This window comes from Rhodamnia argentea, chromosome 11, assembly GCF_020921035.1.
Source record: "Rhodamnia argentea isolate NSW1041297 chromosome 11, ASM2092103v1, whole genome shotgun sequence".
In the NCBI taxonomy this organism is placed as follows: domain Eukaryota; kingdom Viridiplantae; phylum Streptophyta; class Magnoliopsida; order Myrtales; family Myrtaceae; genus Rhodamnia; species Rhodamnia argentea.
In genome coordinates this window covers 17857241-17876345 of record NC_063160.1, presented here as the reverse complement: position 1 = coordinate 17876345, position 19105 = coordinate 17857241, and the positions used below count along the sequence as shown (strand labels likewise).

The 19105-nt window shown below is 42.7% G+C and overlaps 2 protein-coding genes across 4 annotated transcripts; both read right to left on the bottom strand.

Annotated features, from left to right (window-relative positions):
* Positions 1-542: 542 nt before the first annotated feature.
* On the bottom strand, positions 543-7933 carry LOC115747397. 2 transcript variants are annotated; one of them, XM_030683550.2, is made up of 11 exons: positions 7472-7932; positions 6445-6569; positions 5637-6081; positions 5405-5520; positions 4471-5254; positions 3612-4067; positions 3299-3487; positions 2888-3115; positions 1966-2308; positions 1691-1874; positions 543-1289 (listed from the first exon to the last, which is right to left on the bottom strand). In XM_030683550.2, exons 1-11 carry the CDS (start codon positions 7661-7663, stop codon positions 806-808), a joined length of 3546 nt encoding a protein of 1181 aa, XP_030539410.1. In that variant the 5' UTR covers positions 7664-7932; the 3' UTR covers positions 543-805. The 2 variants fall into 2 exon arrangements, 1 of the variants encoding a protein (XP_030539410.1); XR_007196806.1 differs by lacking the exon at positions 543-1289 and adding an exon at positions 1539-1586 and having other exon boundaries at positions 1621-1874; positions 7472-7933.
* Positions 7934-13707: 5774 nt separating this feature from the next.
* Positions 13708-19035, bottom strand: LOC115747399 (serine hydroxymethyltransferase 7-like). Of its 2 annotated transcripts, XR_004016120.2 has the most exons (5): positions 17752-19035; positions 15883-16288; positions 14870-14971; positions 14085-14764; positions 13708-13994 (listed from the first exon to the last, which is right to left on the bottom strand). XR_004016120.2 is itself a non-coding variant. In XM_030683552.2 (4 exons), exons 1-4 carry the CDS (start codon positions 18745-18747, stop codon positions 14541-14543), a joined length of 1728 nt encoding a protein of 575 aa, XP_030539412.1. In that variant the 5' UTR covers positions 18748-19035; the 3' UTR covers positions 13708-14540. The 2 variants fall into 2 exon arrangements, 1 of the variants encoding a protein (XP_030539412.1); XM_030683552.2 differs by having other exon boundaries at positions 13708-14764.
* Between the last annotated feature and the right edge of the window lie 70 nt (positions 19036-19105).

The following is a 19105-nucleotide window of genomic DNA, read 5'->3' as shown; positions in this document are numbered from 1 at the left end:
GCCCACTTCTTCGGTGTTTGCGTGTGGCCCGGCCCATTGCGTATACTTACCCAACGCAGGCCCATTATTGGGCCTTAATTTTATCCTGGCTCGGTCCATCACTAGGCTTAAATTGGGCCTCGACACCACAATTGGGCCATAACATGTTCCTATCTGGCACATTATTTGGGCCGGACCGATATTGTTCTTATATTGGGCCTGGTAGGCCCTCTGTTCAACATTTAATGTGGGCTTCCCCGCCCTATATCCTTTTGGGCCTCAACATGGCTTGGCCCGGCCCAAATTTACTCTTATTTTGGGCCTTACTTGGGCTTCTCCAGGCCTAGTTTGATCTCTTGTGGGGCCCATTAGTCCTACTCTCGGCCCCTTATTATTCGAGGCTTAATTTGCGCCTGCACTGACCTTTTATTCGGGCTCAAAATGGCGTAGGTATAGAGGCCCACGTCCAGATCCAAAGTAGGCCTGGGGAGGCCCATCGTCGGGCCTCGACGATCGTACACACTTTTCGCTCAAAGAAAGAAGATATTTAACGTAAGCTTTTCACGAAAACAGAGAATACTTGATGAACGAACTACATTCCCATTTTCTGTCGCGAAGTTTCAGACTCCTACTGAAATAACACGCTAAATCCTATTTACACCGAAACCCCCCAACAGTATTGTATCCACCTAAGCACAATTTTTGACACAAGAAGCTATACAGAAATAAGAATAAATGCTTCGCTTATTTACAGTGGTGCATTTTTAGCATCATCGTCCCTATGCTCCCCCGCCCCCGCCCCGCCTTTTCCTTTACATAAACCACCTTACAAACTATCAACAATACAACCATACCACGGTCCATGAACACGCACCGACACAGACGCCGCAACTGCTAAAACTTCAGCTGCTTCGACCACCCTTGGAGTCAGCACCACTGCCCCAATTGGCCGCAATGCCGTTTCCGCCAATTTCTTTGCAATGGGAGGGTTCCCCCCAAGCACCACTGCTCTCGCAGCAAGATAAACAGCAAGCGAGACCCTCTCAAAAACAGGATCCCCAGCCTGCAAGCTCTTCCCCAGCATCCTAGCCATGACCACTTTCCTTGATCGGTGACTCTTGGTATCCACAGCTTCTTCACTATTCACTGGAAACTTACTCAAAATCTCGACAATCTCTTCAATACCCACATCTTCAACACGGTCCAAAAGCTCAATCACTTTTTGAATGCAGTCTGATAATATGCCTTCCATGTCTGTTGCACTCGTTACTACTCGCTCGCTGAGAAGGGTTTGTCGGCAAACAAGAATGCTGTAATGCAGGAGTAATTTCCAATTAAGTTCAACAGGCATCTCAATAAATGGCTGATGGCAGCTTACAAATACAGGACAATTGCTAGCACATCCTGCACAAACTAAAAAGACACCCATGGGTGTGAACACGGATAACTTCAATTCATGCCAATCTTTATTTCTTGTCACATTTTAGTAAGTATCAACTTCAACTTATGCCTCTGACCGGAAAAAAAGAAAAAAATGCCAGTCCCTTATCCCTTGTCACATTTTAGTGAGTATCAACTTCAATTCATGCCAATCCCTTATTCCTCGTCTCATTTTAGTAAATGACCAACTTCAACTCACGCCATTGCTTATATTTTTTGTCATATTTTAGCAAATACCAACTCTGGAGTCAGATTCACTTGGAGTTATTACCTCGTAGAAATTACCACGATCTTCTGCATTTGAGCCTGAACAGCCCTTAACCTGGGGAGGTTAAGCATGAAAGTCTCCGGCAAGGCATCATGAGTTAGAGCAGATACTCGACTGACCAACTTTAACAGGCCAATTCTAACCAACAGGTCGACTCTTTCTCCTTTACACTCCTGGATTGGATTCCCTGGTGCACAAACAAAAGGAGATCTCAAATGCGGCAAAATTTTCACATCCAGCAACAGCAAAAAGTATAGCAGCTAACTTTGCAATGATACCTGTTTTGTCTCCTGAATCGCCGGGGAGAAGAGAACGATTGCCATTTGTATTCACCAGAAAGCTTCCCCCAGTTCTGAGGGTTGTGGGAGGCGTATAGCCTTGAGATAAACTCTCCTGGCTCAACAATGATGAGAGAGATGTAGTGTGCTCATTCCACTCCTGATCAACGCCATTTTTCAGAGATGAGAGCCATTGTACAGCAGCTGGCAGAACTGTGAGGGCATCTGAAGGATGTCCATGACAACGAGAAAAAGCAGCTCTCAGGTAATCGTATCCAGCAGGTCCCTTCAGTATCGGTTCCATCATTTTGACACGAGCTTGGCTAATCTCTAGCTTTAGTGCCTATAAAAGTAATTAACCATTACATAATTGTCACATGTTGTGCCAACAAAATAGGAGTTCTGTTCAGGGCACAACAAACTAATCTCTAGCTTTAGTGCCTATAAAAGTAATTAACCATTATATAATTGTCACATGTTGTGCCAACAAAATAGGAGTTCTGTTCAGGGCACAACAAAAGTCAAATCTGTCTGATACCGGGTATCTCACGCACCACATGTAAACTAAATAACCAAAAACAAACTAGGCTAATCATGCATACAATGGATGATTATTCCTGCATTAGAAAGCATCATCTAGATCAAACAACTCAACTAATTTAATCAGCCTATCAAATCAAAATTCTCATATTCTAAAAAAGATGACATTACATGACAGCAGTCCCATCCAACTGAACTACAATCAAGGATTGATGTAGCCATCCATAAACTATTAAACAAAATCCAGCATGTGGATTAGGCACAGCAATCTTCATCTCTAAACTGTCATTACCATTCCAGCATGAAAGAGCTCAATTAAATTAGAATAGTTTACAGATGAAGATACCGCACAGAAAGGCAACATAAGCAAAAGCACGGGCACCTGAATCTGTTCCAGAACAAATCGCAGACCCTTTATCATAGCAATGGCATGTGGATTCTTTGAGCCATTTCTTTCTTCACATATCTCAGCTAGTTCTTTCAGTAATTGCTGGTGACTTGTCTTCTGTTTATCATCATTAGCTGGAGAGGAGAGCTTTTGCACAGTACCCAACGCAAACACCAAAATCTTTGCCAAGTAATCAATGTCCAGGTTACCAGACTTCAAAACCTAAGACAAAAAGAACATAAATTGCGATTGATACTGATAAAAAGTAAACATTTAAAGTAGCATGTGATTAACTATGAATTCATCAGTGTATTACTGCTGCACCTCACAAATTACAATCTGGTCAGATACGAAAGAAACTTTACAGGGGCGTGGAGATCAGATCACTGAGAGAGAATGGGCTACCTGAGAGAGAATGTCCAAATCAATGGCTTCAGTGATCCCTTCATTCCAGCTTTGTGGAGCAATATCGCAAATCTCATCTCTCATCTCCATCATAAGCTGGACAACACGATCATACTGAGGGTCATTCCCTTCGATGGACTCCATGATGCCATCCCAAAAAGCCTTTTCCATTGCCTGCCTAATTTTTCCCTGCTTTCAGGAGACAGCAGGAGACTGTGTTTAACATAACTGTGGTTGACAGTATAAAAGTTCAAATGGTAGTACATCTAGAAAGTTTGACACTACAGCCGAATGTTGAGGTCAGACCACCAACCTTAATCGAATTTTCATTGTCACTTTTGGTGCTGAAACCGTTTAGAAGAATAGGTCGCTGCTCATGGAGTAATGCATTCACAATCATTTCATTCTCAGTCGCCAATTGTATGCCAGAAGTCCCTGTCCGACCATCAGATTCCAGCGATAACGAACCAAACTCATTTGGCAAAGGAGTTACATCTTCTCTAAATAAAGATCGAACCACACGGTTTGGCCTCTCATCATCCTCGCTCAATTTCCTTCTCTCATTGCTTGCAATGGAGGAACCATCAGATGAGCTTGCAGAGCTTGGAGAGAGAACATTGCTCATTGGTGAACCTGATGGGCTTCCCTCCCCTGTAGCTTGAAAGTATTTGCTTCGTGTTTCAGAAAGAGCACATTCCATCCGCTCAATCCCAGCATCCCCGCCCAGATGCTGTATCTTTTCCCTCAGAAGTTTTTGATCTTCAATAACCTGCATAGAAAAAATCATGATACTATTCAAAAAGAGACAAAAATGATTTTATCCATCTATTTTTTCATTTCTAATACTAAAAACATGAAAATTCTATGTAAAAACCGCTACATAACTCGCCAACCTTTTACAAATGTTTATGTCCCATGTGTCTAAAGTTGCATAACTGGCTGCCGCCTTAAAAAAGATCCCCCAGAAGAGATACATTTATGCTGTCACAATAATTCGAATTATACCCGTCCACACAATAAGCAGTTTTAAATTGCTGTGGCGATGACGCCACATGAAAACAGAATTTTCAGTTGAAAGACCAAAGTATTCAATGTTGAATCCTAAGTTTGCCTCGCTGAGAAATTTAAGTTATTACATCAATGAGTGATGATTGGCTGTGAGGAAGTAAGACCTGTTTCTGAATAGCCTTCATGTCATGTGTAAGCAAACCAGTTTCTCCCTCTGTGGATAACTTACAGGTTTGCAGCATAGACAGCTCAAGCTGGCAAGCTGCTCTTACCAAATCATCCTCCAGTAACTTGGCATCCCTGACCTTCCACATCACAAAATTATTCAAATAAGCACACCAGGCTTTGTCAAAAGCTGCAAGCTGAGATCTAAAGGTCCAACGCTTTGGAATGGCAGAGTCAGACTCCTCATCTGAACTCTGTATCGGCCCATCCAATATAATCTTCATCAAAAGCTCTAATTCTCGAACGAACTCTCGGGCTGACATAGCAAGAGCTATCTCACGTTCTCCCTGACCACTAAACACCGCATCCGGATGGCCTAATATCATGTACGCACAGAGAACTACTCTTACTGGATATCTCGATATTTTCGCTGGGCCTTTGGCTACCTCCCTATTAGACCCTATTTTCTTCAACTCTTTGCCCCTAGTTGAAACCCTAGAACTGGATCTCTTCCGAGGTGTAGCCACTCGTTTGAGAAGGTGATCTATATTACCCACACTGGACCTCTGGTTGGCAGCAGCGACGGACCCAGAAACTCTTAACCGGCTCTCAAGCCGGTCAAGTAATGCTTTAACAGCATGAATTGTATCAGATGATTCAATAAGCATAGCTAGCTGTTCAAATGGCATCGAGTTCACATCTGTCTCATTGATTCCAAGCATGTCGTATGCTTTTGCCAAGTCGAAAGTTGTCCTCCTGACTTTGAGGAAACGCCTCCAGCACCTAAATGTATCAACAAAAAGTGAGCCCTAGCAACCTTGAATTAGATTTGCGAGGATATTCATGACCAAAGTCTTAAGCATGCTGATTAAAGTAATAATCTCCAACAATCCAGTGGGGATATAGATCAGGCAACCGCTAAGCTTTACTTACCTTGCCAATTTCCTGGAAAGGAGATCGGCCTGCCTAAGCATTATGCTTCGGCTCGGTTTAGCAAAGTCGCGCAGCTTTCCTCTCTGTCTCAGATACTCTGCTCTCTGTCTTTTGGCCTGTCCATCGATTTTTCATGAGAGCCATGCAACCTAGTAAAGCCGGGAAAAAAAATCCAGCGGCTGAACCATTAAACAATGAAAAGCACAAATTGCACAAATATATGCATATATACCCTTTGAAGCCGATCTTCCAGCTGGTCCTGCATTTTCTTCCTTTCAACCTCGCGTTGATGAGACACTGACTTCGCTACATTCCGCACTTGTAATACTCTAGCACGTGCTCTCTTCATCTCTGCTTCCAACAATCTCAAACGCTTTTTCTCTGCAGCCGCTCGCTTTTGGTTGATTGCAGCACGTACGCGCTCCTTATACTTGCTCTCACGCAGCATCCTCCGCAACAATGATTGGGATGACCTCTCCCTTATAGTAGCCCTTCTTTGTTTATATGCCTTAAGAATAAGCATCCTATTCACCTGTGCCTGCTGAAATCGGAATTCGACTTTTGAGCCAAGCTTCTCTCGCTTCATTTCTTGACGCAGCTGTACCCCATTTTTGGCTGCCTGCCTAATCTCATCCAATTTAGCAAGACGCATTTGAGCCTCAGCTAACATGCTCAACCTGCAATGAAGTACATCATCAAGTTAGCACCTTTAAGGATTAGTGCACTATCCTAGATATCAGATAGGCATCTACAAGACATGGAAAATAGCTCAACTAATGCACGGACAGTCTCCAAAACCAACTAGAAGCAACTCTTAAAGTAGTACTTAATCAAAAATAGGCTTCTCGACACAAAACCAACATGTAAATGCAGGGATATAGATATCAGAAGAAGTGCAACTGCATCTTCAGGGGCCAGGAATTCAGGTATCTAAGATATAGAAACAATGCCTGCGACTATGACGACAGTTGTCTAACCATTGCCATCCTCTAAATCTTCAGTGACCAACAAAAATCGCTCGTACAGAATAAGAGTTTCACCTCTTCTGCTCAGCAGCTTGAAGCTTGGCTTCCAGTCGATGACCTAGATCTTCCTCACTGGAGGAGGCTCGAGAGGGACTTCTCTGCTTTGGGCGAGCCTTGCTCGACAATTTCTCATAGAATTGCTGTAAAAAAAAAAAAACAAGGCACAAGGTAGGTTGAGCCACAGTCGCATCCACACATGATTAAAGTAACTAAGACATAAAACTACCAGGAGAAACAGCTAGAGTAGGAAATCCCACGTGTAAATATACGAGATACTACAGAGAGTAACGGATAGGGCGAAAACGCTGCAAACAGACTAGCAAGTATAATTAAGGCGTTTCACATACTCAACTATTCCTCTACAAAAAAGCAAAAAACTCAGTCCAGCAAGGAAGATCAAATTTGGTAGAACTCCGCAATATTGCATGTGAAAAATGGATAACTGGTGAGTCTATTACCGTAACCAGGAAAAAACAAACGTTGGAAGGGGAAAATCCCCAGGAATTAACAGCTGCTTTTGGCCAAATAAAAAAAGAACAACTAACCAGACATGCCAGCGTTAGAAAAGATTAGCGATGAACACTAGAGTAGAAAAATTGCATACACGGAAGAGAAACAGAAAGGATGCCTCTAGCGACAGACTTCGATCGTTTTTCACGAGACAACAGATGACGAATTAGAAGCTATTAATTATGCTAGACCAATACTTGACAAGAACAAAGAACAAAACACAAAACAACAAATAGCCGACTTATCCACCCGCAGCCACCGACGACGATTTAACATCGCCTAATCAGGGTTTCGATACGATACCTCTCGAAAATATTTCGAAACAGAGAAACGAGTCGAACATCTAACAAAGTTCGAAACCCTCAATCAATCGGCTAATTTTCTCGGTCCAAAAACCCAAGCAAGCACACGAAGGAAAAGAGTCCATAATCTTTCTTAAACTAGGACTGAATATCGACGGAGAACGATAAAGGAAAGTCTAACGCAGTCCGCGCAAAGAAGAAAGAAGACGGAGAGAAACAGCGAATTAAACCTGTCGCCGAAGATCGGCATCGCGAAGCTTGGCCTCGATTTCTTCGACGGAAGCGGGAGACTTGCTGCACTCGGCGAGAAGCCTTCTCCGGAGCCGCCTCGGCATCCGAGGAGGCCAGGAGTAGGAGGCGGCTCCATCGGTGGCCGGGAAATCGAGAGCGATTCCGGCCACGCGCTTCTCCGGCGTCTCCATGGGGAAAAAGTTGAGGACCGAAGCGAACAGCGGTCGACTCCGATGATCAAAAGCGGGAGCAATAAAAATCGGAGTCCCCGCGACAATGAACGACGATGATCTTGAACAGGGAAAGCCAAGCGAATTAAACAAATGGAAGAGAGAGGGAAAGAAGACGATTCGATCGAGTCGAGTCCTCGACGAAGCTTTTTCAGAATGGTTTGAGAGAGAGAGAGAGATTGGTTGGGGGATTTGGTAAGTGGGAGTTGTGAAGAGGAAGAGAGAGAGAGAGGGAGAGTGACGGAGAAGAAGCGTGTTTGCGTTTGTGTTTGCGTTTTGCGTGCGGGGGTGGGGGTGGTGATTCGCATCGCTTCGCTTTATTCCGCCGCGCCACGTCAGCCGAGGCCCTCCAACGGTACACTACGCGCACAATACATTATCGCTTGTACTTACGATTGCCCCTGCCTGGCCTGGGCCCCACCCTCCCCTTCCCATTTCTGACTCCGCCATTCTTTCTCTCGATCGAGATTTATCTGGACTATTCTCTAAAGCAATTTGGTGAGATTGCGATTGTCGAAATTTAAACTTTTTGTTTTGTTTTGCCGCCCCCCCAACCCAAAAAAAAACAAAATAAATAAATAAGAATTTTGCGCCTCTTTCTTCCTTCTGTTTGGCTAAAAGGAATCTCCTTTTGAGCTGGGGAAGTTTTGTTTCTCCTCGTTTTGCGTGCTTTTCTTGATTAGTTACCTCTAAAGTTTGGTCCTTTTCTCGATCATTTGAATTGATTCCATGTGATGTGACTAAATTCTTGATTTGATCGCCACAGTTGGCATGATTAGAATACCGATTGACGAGCTATTCGGTTCACAAGCTTGTCGAATACAAGTCATAAGCACAATATATTCGCATCCTCATTCGATTATTTGTTTCTGTCGTTACAAGAAAAACAACCTAATCATATTACTCTTATCGACTATTTAGCAATTTTGTGAACGATGACTCGCGAGTCTCGTGAAAATGGGATAATGGGATGAGAGGGTTTAGTCATGAACATGCGAAGCGATCGAAACATGCATCTGTTGGTTCAATCTATTGTACGTGCCAAACGATGGCTCGATATCTTTTTTGCATTCTTTCACACAAAGATAACGTTCATGCTGATGCTGCAATAGAATGGAGTATTAATATAGATTATGGAATGCCAATGTGCTTGGTCAATCACATGGGGATTCGCGTGAGGAGGATGCAATGTCTTCCGTGAACAACTCAAGTCAAGGAACGTATTTGGTCAACGGCCACCTAAATCAATGAGAAAACAATCCTTAAATCTTGGGTTCATGTGGGAGTTGATTGTATTATAAACGAGCCACGTCCGGCTTTTGCATGAGGAGTGTTTGGAGTGTAAGAGAGCACAACCTTCAAAACAAGCTAGTTAATTTTTAAGTCAATTGAAGATCTTTGGCAAATTAAAACTAAAAGCGCAGATATCAATCAAAGGATGCTCGTTTAAATTTAAACAAGAGCAAAAGATTCGATTGAATACGGGACGCAAAGTACAGTTGACATTCAAGGAAAACACGAAAAAGTCCTATGCGAATATACAGATCGATTTTTTCGTGGTATGAATGTCTTGAGGATTTCATATATTAAAAAGAAGAAAGTGAGAGCAAGTTTGCACGCAAAATTCAAATCAAGCAAGATGCGAAAAGCGAAAGTCATCGGAGTCGGGCGCTAATTGAGCAATAATGATGCGATGTTACGATTGGGAAGGAAGACTAGGCTAGGGGGGCAGGGCAGGTAAGTGTAGCGGTCAGTCAACATCTGGATTTGAAAACCCCATGTGATTGTCGTGGAGGACATCTATTCCTACGGCCCTTTGACGATTTTGGGCCTCACGATTAGTAGATAAAACAATTTCTGACAAAGGGTGGAAAAAAAGAAAGAACGATGGGAATATTTATGGCTTCCTGCGGTGTGTCAGGCACTGGGCAGGACGTGGGGCCCACGATGTTTTTGGTCTGAATGGTACGAACACAAAACCGACATTAAATCCAAAACACGATTGATTAACTCCGTTATCAGATTATTGTTTTTTTTTTTCTTTTGCCACCGGAACTCTTAGAAGCTGCATGATAACACTTCGCTTCTAAATTTCTTTGCCAGAAGTCAATCCGACAATAAAAGTCCTTTTGGTAGAATCTTGCTGAAGTAAAAATCTTTTTAATAAAAAAATTGACTTCTGATAGGATTTTTAATTTTTGATAAGGTTTTTGACCAATTTTGAGAAGTTTTTTACTTCTCCGATTTAGAATTACTTTTTTGACCACACCGACCTCGGCCTACGCATCTCTCGCCCGCCCACCTCCCCGGCCGCCCGCCGCCGCCGCCGGCCAAAGACTTTGTTAATAATATTTCAAAAGTATAAATTTTTAACCGTTACCAAACGAATTTATCTAATTAGAAGTCAATCTGGGAGCGAAGTAGAAAAATTAATTTCTACTTTTGAGGAGAAGTAGAGAAATCAACTTATGATCAAAAGTTGATTTCTACTAGAGAAGTGTTATCATGCGTGCCCTTAGACTATTTAATTTGAGCACTCTTGCATTTACTTGTATCTGTCATTCCAAATTAAATTTCCTCGAAGTATTAAAATATTGCCATAATATATCGTATATAACTTTATATAATTTTTGTGAAAGAAAAAGACTTTATATATTTTCACAAAATTTAAAAAAATTCTTTCGTTTTCAAAATTCGGGAGGGCGTGTCACTAATACACTAGTTAGGACTATATAAAAATCCTTACAAAAGGGACTTTACATTATAGTTGGGGAAATTTTCAAAAAAGGATTTGAAGTGGCCTCGTTTTCTCAAATAAGGGCCTAGAATGAATATCGTTTCCAATAAAGACTCGAAGTGTTCAAATCATTTCAAATGAAGGCCTAACCGAAGGACATTTTTTTCTTTTAATCTTCCGGCCTTTTCTTTTCTGTTTTTCTCCTCCTTTCCCCTCCCCTCCTGTTCATCATCTCTTCAGACTTGAATACATGGTCGTCTTCATCTTCCATCTACTGACGCACTCAACGGGGAAAAGAGAGAGAGAGACACTCAACGGGGAAAAGAGAGAGAGAGGGTTGGGTCGATCACGGCGGCCTGCGGGGGCATCCTCCTTGGCAAAGCCCTCACTTATCTAGAGCATGCCCTCAAGTCGAAGTCCAGCAACCCGTACACCAGCATCCCGATTACTTCAACATTGCCGCGAGCACCGGCGAAGGCGGCATCTTTATCGCCATGCTCTTCTCCACAAAGGACCACAGGTTGCCCGCTTTTCGGGAAGACGACACGTAGAAGTTCCTCGTCGACCACAACCGGAAGTTCTACCTCTCGCGGCCCATCTTCGGCTCGGGCGGGTTCCTACGGAGGCTCTCGCAAAGGGGCTCCGCCGGCTCCACGTCACGGCGATGGCCGCGCTCGAGAGGCTCGTGAGGGAGTCCTTCAAAGACGGGGCGAAGAGGGAGCCGACGCCGAGGGACATGTCGAAGCCGGTCCTAGTGCCGTGCTACGACCCGACGAGCTCGGCATCACTCCCGTTCTCGCGCACGTACACGCTGGAGATGGACGAGTTCAACTTTCGGCTCTGGGAGGTGTGACGGGCCACGTTGGCGGAGTTTGGCGTCCCGGAGTAGGTGCGGATGCGGTTGGTGGACGGGCAGGCGTGGTGCGTGGCGATGGGAGGGGCGCCGCTGATGAGCAACCTTGCGACGGCGGCGATCACGCATGTATTGCACAACAAGCGGGAGTTCCCGTTCGTGCGAGGGATAGAGGACCCGTTGAAGAAGACGTGCTAGAGGAGATAATGAACAGGAGGGGAGGAGAGGAGAAAAAAATAAAAACAGAAAAGAAAAGGCCAAAAGATTAAAAGAAATGTCCTTCAACTAGGCCCTTATTTGAAATGATTTGGGCACTTCATGCGCTTATTTGAAACGATGTTCACTCTAGGCCCTTATTTGAAAAAATGAGACCACTTTGAGCCCTTTTTTGAAATTTTCCTTTATAGTTGCAGTTCTTTGATTCTTGACTTCTATTTAATACTAAGCATCTAGACTTCCCAAGCACATTTACATGAAGATTAATATTTATTAGATATTTTGATTAAATTATCTTCATATGGGGAAAAATGATTATACTTTAAAAAGATGAAAAATAAGGGTGCCTAATAAATTATACACATACGTTACCTAAAAGATAACGTACTCGATTCGGGGTAAGGACCGAGAAGTATATTTATAGTGTTAGAACTGCATGCATATATTCGTCTTCATTAGTGTATAGTTTTTTGTTTTTTGGGTTCATAGGTGTATAGTTAAATCAATAACAAATTGAATATCTAATCATTATTGTTTTGAGGGTCAATTTCGCTCGTACGAATTTTGGCGGTTATTCTCATTCTCTCGAGTTGGGGGGAGTGACGATTTAAACAGGGAAGGATGACGCAATATTCTTTCCAAACAAATTCATGAAAAAGCAAAATGGGAGAGAGAGGGGAACAAGAAAAAAAGCAAGGCGAGACGGACAGGGTCAAACATGTAATTTCGGTCCCTATTTAAGAGGTTTTTCGAAAACGATGGAAGCGGCGATGGTGACGCTTCGCCGGGAGGAATTCCCCATCACACCCTTCCGGGTTTTGAAAATATGGCCACTTTTCGGACGTCTCTTTTCAACTCGAGGTCACGCGCGATAGTGGAGTGACCAGATGTTACTCGCCGCTTCGGACACATAACCTGTCTGTCCGTCCGTCCGTCCAAGCCGACCGTTCTGGAATGCGAACACGTGTCAGAATCCTACTCGGAGAATAAAGCAGGGGAACGATGTCTCTTTGGACGGTGCCACGTAAGTTGTTTAAAGAAGTGGCCACCGGCTCAATATTTTCTCAGATTAACATAACCGATGCATCAGAACAAAAGTTTTCAACTTACTGATCCGTATGTTGAGGAAAAGAAAGGTCTAGATGAAAGATCGACAACTTACTTGACACACCATAGCTTTATAACTCACCAACACTTCTTTGAAAAATACCGGTATCATTTGATTCTTTGTTTAGAATTACCAAATTGCCAATTATGCCAATACTTAACGGCATTAATTTTCTGAGTTTGTTACCATTATCGATTGAATTTTTCAAGCTTATCAACTACTTGAATAATTTACCAATATGTAATTCAGTCGGTTATCAACATATCAAACTTATCAAATGAGATCGCTTGACTTCGTACAAAAATTAATAGCTTCCTACACAGTTAACTAATTACAACTCTAAAATAATTGGTAACCGACTTGAATCAAACTAATAATTGCATGTGAAGAAGGTATCCCAAGCCCTTCAAATAAGTCTTTGGTAAATTATTGGAATAACCGGTAATCGTGAGAAAGAGTTGATATCCGGATCTAAAGATCCGACTCTTGCTCGAAAAACAGATTGATTGCATGAAAGTGAATGTTACTCGATCCAACTCAAGTGATCAAACTGCAATTTATTAAGGGGGCGTTTGATTCGTAAAAAATGAATAATCTGAAAAATATTTTCAAAAAATGATCGCTTGAATCACTTTAAAGAATGGATAAACAAAAAACACTTTCATTATCCATAAAATTGTTTAAACATAATTTGACATCGATTATTATATATTAACTAATTATTTCAAGTGATATAAACGATCACTTTTCAAAAGTATTTTTTAAATTAGTTATCTTTTGTGAAACAAACAAAGTCTAACAATCAAACTGCTTTGGTCATTTTCCTTCTCTCTTCTTTTTCGTCACATTGTGATGACAAAGCCGAGCGAGCCAGTTACAACTAAGAATCCTTGAGACAAGAAAACGCGAACCATGACATTGTATGTCCGCACTTGCTGAAACCTCCGATGATGATCTTACACCAACTCTGTCATGAAGGTTTACAATTGAAGGAGAGGCTAAAATAAAAATGCAATCGATACACATGCCACCTCTTGCTCAATCTCATCAATGGGGAAAAAGAAAGAGACAAAAGAATGTAAAAGAGTGAAAAAAAGTTCGTAAAGTCATATTCGAGGTGATTGCACTGAATCTCTCAAAACAAACTCCTGCCGGGAGCAAGCCCGAAGGAACTAAATAAACTGGCACTGCCTTTAAAAAGACACCATAAAGACCCACTTCAACATGCTAAAATCTCAACGCCAATTGGTCATGAGCACAGACCTTCTCTGTTTACACTTGCTAATCACAATGTACAGACAAAAACCAGGCAAAAAGCCAGGTCCCAGCCCTCATAAGCCCTGCTCCCTACCACACTGACTTTACAGGGTCCAAATTCCTGTGAGAAGTAAACCACGAATCATCCTACCAACTTACTCGATCAATTTATTCAATACGTTGGAAGCATATACATAAGGAGGAAAAATACCTGCACTGTTCCTCTACGGCAGGAACAAGGCGGCAGCATAAAGGTAGAGGAGGAAACCTTGGCATAAACAATTCATTCATAATGCATTCCCCATCTTAAGCAATGGACACTATGTTATGAGGCATCGACCGTAAAGCTGGTTATCCTCTGCTCTCGTGTAAAGTCCATGGAAAGAGAGACCATAGACCGCCAAAAAATCGCAGCTGGCTGACATAAATCTTTAAGTCTCCACTGCTCTCATGCACAAGGTAGAACACCTCTGCCTTTCTCAGAAAAATAAATAACTCATTGATGTTTTGTTCTCTCCCGCAAGGACACAAGCAACATCTTGACCCATTAATGTCTGTGCTACCTACCAATTTGACATATAAACAACCAAATCCTCCAAATACTCGATGCACGTTACGAATGGCTTGATGCTGGAGAAAGATAGCATCCACAAACCCATAGAACAATTCAGAAGTCAAAACCTGGCATGGCAAACTGACTAGCAAAGGCTTCTATACGAGTTCGAAGCTCAACAATCTCCTTATTGTTCTGAAGACCCTTCAGAAAAGCCTTCTGCAGCTTGCCATGCCCCCTCTGGATTTTGCTGGCAATTTGGGCAGCTTTGAGAAGATGGTCAGCAATTATCTCAAAATCACTCTCCAGACAACCCCTCGTTGTCATAGCAGGAGTACCTGCAAATACATCACTGGTCCATTGAATCTAAAAACCGAAAATAAAGACAAAGCATGACAAGGAAATCGGTCTTACAAATTCAAGCATGTCATAACTTCACCTACCAATCCTTACTCCACCGGGGGTAATGGTGCCATTATCATCAAAGATCGCTATTTTATTGAGAGTTATGTGACACATCTCACAGACTTTCTCATAGTTCCCACCTGTAAAATCATTCAACGAACTAAGATCACATCATTCAAGCACACTAACAAGATTGGAAGGAACACCGAATGAAACACAAGTTGCATGCGAATTCAGCAAATCGTGATGCCACAGTAGTGGCATCCAACCCTATTGAAAATGAAGTTGGAAGAAGAAACTTCTCAAATAGTGCCAAGATCATACACTACATTAACAGCTAACCAAGCGCTTGGGTCCTCGGAGCAGAGCATCATATTTGCCTGTAATACGTAAAAGAAAGTTACTATCTCGGCAGTATTACAACTTTCATTCTAGCCAATGTCTCAGAAGAGATTCAAAGCCGAAAATCTTAAGCCACTCCAGACAGGATTTAAGTTGCCGACGAGTTGACTTCGATTGTCTTTTCAACGACAAGAAGGGGGCACAATGAAATTCTGAAATTGTTCTGTTCTCAACAACCCTTGGCCCACTCTAGCAAAAGGTATAGAAAGGTTCTGATTTTGCCCCATCTAGTTCCTAATCTCACAATATGGCAGCACTGTATACTATAAGGTGTTCTATTTGTGCATCTAAGTTTGTATATAAGCTTGTGGCTTTCGATTTACATTCCGAGACACCTAGTCACAATGTAAACAACCGACGCAAACTCCAGTCTCTCTTATCAACTTGTTTGAGCCAAATAAGGTGTCGCTTCCAGTTGATAACTGAATAACTTGAGGACTACTACAATTAAACATGAAAAGAATAGTTGACCAGCTTCACCACCATGCTAAGAGCATGAAACCCTTGGGCTAACACAAACGAGAAATCAATGAGACAACAGAAAGAAAAGCAGGAATTCAGTAAACAAAAATGAACACACACAAATCACAATACGCTTGATCTCCATGAAAATGGATATGTAACACAGCATTCGCGGATAGAAGTATACCGGTTAATCCAAGAGGCCTTAGATCCCAGAGCAATAAATGGTTATCCGTGCCTCCTGTCACAAGCCTGCATTTTCTTCTCAGTAAAGCATGTGCTAAAGCCTGAGCATTTTTCTTTACCTGCTGCATATAAGCCTTATATACTGGGGTGGCTACCTGCTTTAGAGCTATTGCAAGAGCAGCGATGTGGTTATTGTGTGGACCTCCCTGGAGTGATGGGAAAACAGCAAAGTTTATCTTCTCCTCAAAGTTGTAGTACTCAATTTCATTTCCTTGAGATAAAGGGGTTCCACTTTTCCTTGGTTTTGCACCCTTCCGGTAAAAGATTATACCTCCTCTAGGACCTCGAAGACTTTTGTGAGTGGTCGAGGTAACAATATCACAGTAGTCAAAGGGACTTGCACATTCCTGAAAGGACATCACCCACGAATATAACTACAACTTCCCAAAATATTATGACACTTGAAACTGAACAAATTCATCAAAAACGAAAGGATGAGTGTATTATAGAGAGAGAGACTGAAAGCTTGTCAAATCCAATCCCCTCTATTTTCACCTTCGTTTGCATTTTCTTTCTTTTCCAAGACAAAATACTGGAACTGCAGCCTCAATCTGCTTCCTCCCTTTTCTTCCGTTCATTTTTTCAATACACCAAATAAAGCCTTTATCTATTGTTAAGTTGGACTTTCGTGGATGTGAACTAAAATATAGAGTCCATCACACCCCCTACTTTATTGAGGACTCCCCTCATTCAACCAGCAGAATGAGTTCTACTTATTAAGGGCGGGCTTAATCTAATAGAAAGTCGGGCTACTGCGCCCCCCCAACCCAACCACCACAAACAAAGTCGGTTCTCTGACCTTTTAATTCATTGAAGTTAATTTTTTTTTTCTACAGTTATTAAGATATGCCCCATTATGGCCACACGAAAGGGGAACACCCGTATCAAATTTCCGAAAAACTTTTAGTTAAGTTAATATTGACATTTTCCTTTTCCATTCCCTCCAACACCACAACCCCCACCCCCACAACAAACAAGAGTTAACAAAACATAACGTGCTAGTAATGAAAATCTTGTGAGCAAAACCTACCCAGCATAACGAATCTTATCTATTTTAAATTAGAGATCAAATTCAACCCCACTAGTACTAGAAGGACCCTATAATTGTTGTTGCCAAGTACCCATTTAGTTTTCCAATGGTGAGTTCCGAGTAATATGTCCAAACAGGACCACTGAAGTAAAGAACTTTGTAGCTCATATCCATACAATTTGTCTACACAAAAAGGTCAAACTTTCAAGGATTTCAATCTCCAGTGCAGGAACAGCATCAGGGAACAAGAGAGAAGAGAGATGGTACTAAAGATCTCCACTGATGCTTCTATATTACTAGTAATGTAACTTCTGTTGCTTTTGGCCAGACAAACTACCTAGAGCAGTTGTCTCGCCTTCCTAGATGATAGTTCTTTTTTTGTGTTGACCAGTACCAGATCAGGTAGAGGTAAACTGGAATCACTTTACGCCAAATCCCATCAATCTAATCTAAGGAGTGAATGAACTGATTTAGTATCTGCATCAAAATAAGTCCCTTACTACCAAGTTTTACTAAGAATCCTTTTCCTCGCAAAATCTACTTTTACTAAGGGAGTCGCAGTGCAGGACCAGGAACAAATAAGAAAAGACAAGTATCACCTCACCTCGAATAACACATTGTGAGACAAATGCACCAATAAATCCACAACCCCTCCCCCACCACCACCCCCCCAAAAAAAAAGGAAGTTATACCATAGCTGTCCGCACTCGAGATAAAACATAAGGTACCAATGATGAGAAGCAGGTAGCTAGATCTATATAGATACACAAAAATTCGCACCTTAGCTGCAACAAGACCACTGACTTGAGCCATGTCACACATCAATACTGCACCGCACTTGTCTGCAACTTGCCTAAACCTACCATAGTCCCATTCGCGAGGATACGAACTTCCCCCACAAATAAGAATCTTGGGGTGAAAATCAATTGCTCTTTCCTCAAGTTTATCAAAATCAATGTACCCAGTCTGTGGGTTGACCTTATAGGGCATACTCTCGAAAAAAATCGACGCCGCAGAAACTTTCCTTCCATCAGGCATATAGCACCCATGGCTAGTATTACCACCTGACGGTGTATCCAACCCCATGATTCGATCCCCAGGAAGCAAAAGTCCCGTGTAAACTGCGAAATTTGCGGAAGTGCATGAGTATGGCTGTACATTCACTCCCCAATTCTCAGAATCCAAATTAAAAGCTGCCAATGCACGCTCCTGACAAAGAGTTTCAATCTCATCGATGTACTGATTCCCACCATAGTACCGCTCCCCAGGCAATCCTTCCGAGTACTTATTTGTTAAGTGGCTACCAAGTGCTTCCATTACTGCTTTACACACGAAATTCTCCGAGGCAATCAATTCAATTCCCTTCGCTTGCCTGTTCTTCTCCCTCCCCATTATCTCAAAAAGATCGGGGTCTGCCACGCTAATCGATTCATTGCCCCACGATCTAATTGCAGCTCTTCTCGCTTCCATATCCGCAGCGCCCGAAATCCTTTTAGCAGAGCTAGTGGAAGAAGACGTTGACTCGCTTGTTCTTCTCCGTTTGATGCAGTGGCCTAAAATGCGGAACTCTTCAACGTCCGCGTCATCCTCATCCTCTCCATTCTCTGCGCCCACGGTGCCATTGTTCTCGGGTTTTTGGGCCTGCGGCTCGAGCAATTGAAGAGGGATTGGCTGCTTCCGGTCGAGCTGGAGCGAGACTGCATCATCGGACACTTGGTTCGATCCGGGGGACAGGAACCCCAGGGAGAGAGTTGATGGAGAATTCGACAGGTCCATTCAGAGAGAAGAATCACCGCGCAAAGGAAGCTCAATCCAAACATACGAAGCGAGCGAGTCGCTTACAGGGCTGTAAACGACGAGGGGAGAAAATAACGGCGCAGGCAGAGATTGGAAGGTCGAAGGTATGGTGGCAACTGGCAATGGCAGTAATGGGAGGGCTGGCATCGAGTGATTGAGCCCTAGGATTTGATTGGAGACGGAGACTTGAGAATCTGATTTGAGAGAGAGAATGGGGGCGAAGCAATAAAGGTGGGAGAGAGAATGAGGCAGAGACGAACAATAGATTCCGACCCCGACGGTTGGACTTTCGTGGGTGGGGGGGCCTCGACTTGTTCGCCAGAGTCCGTATCAAAAC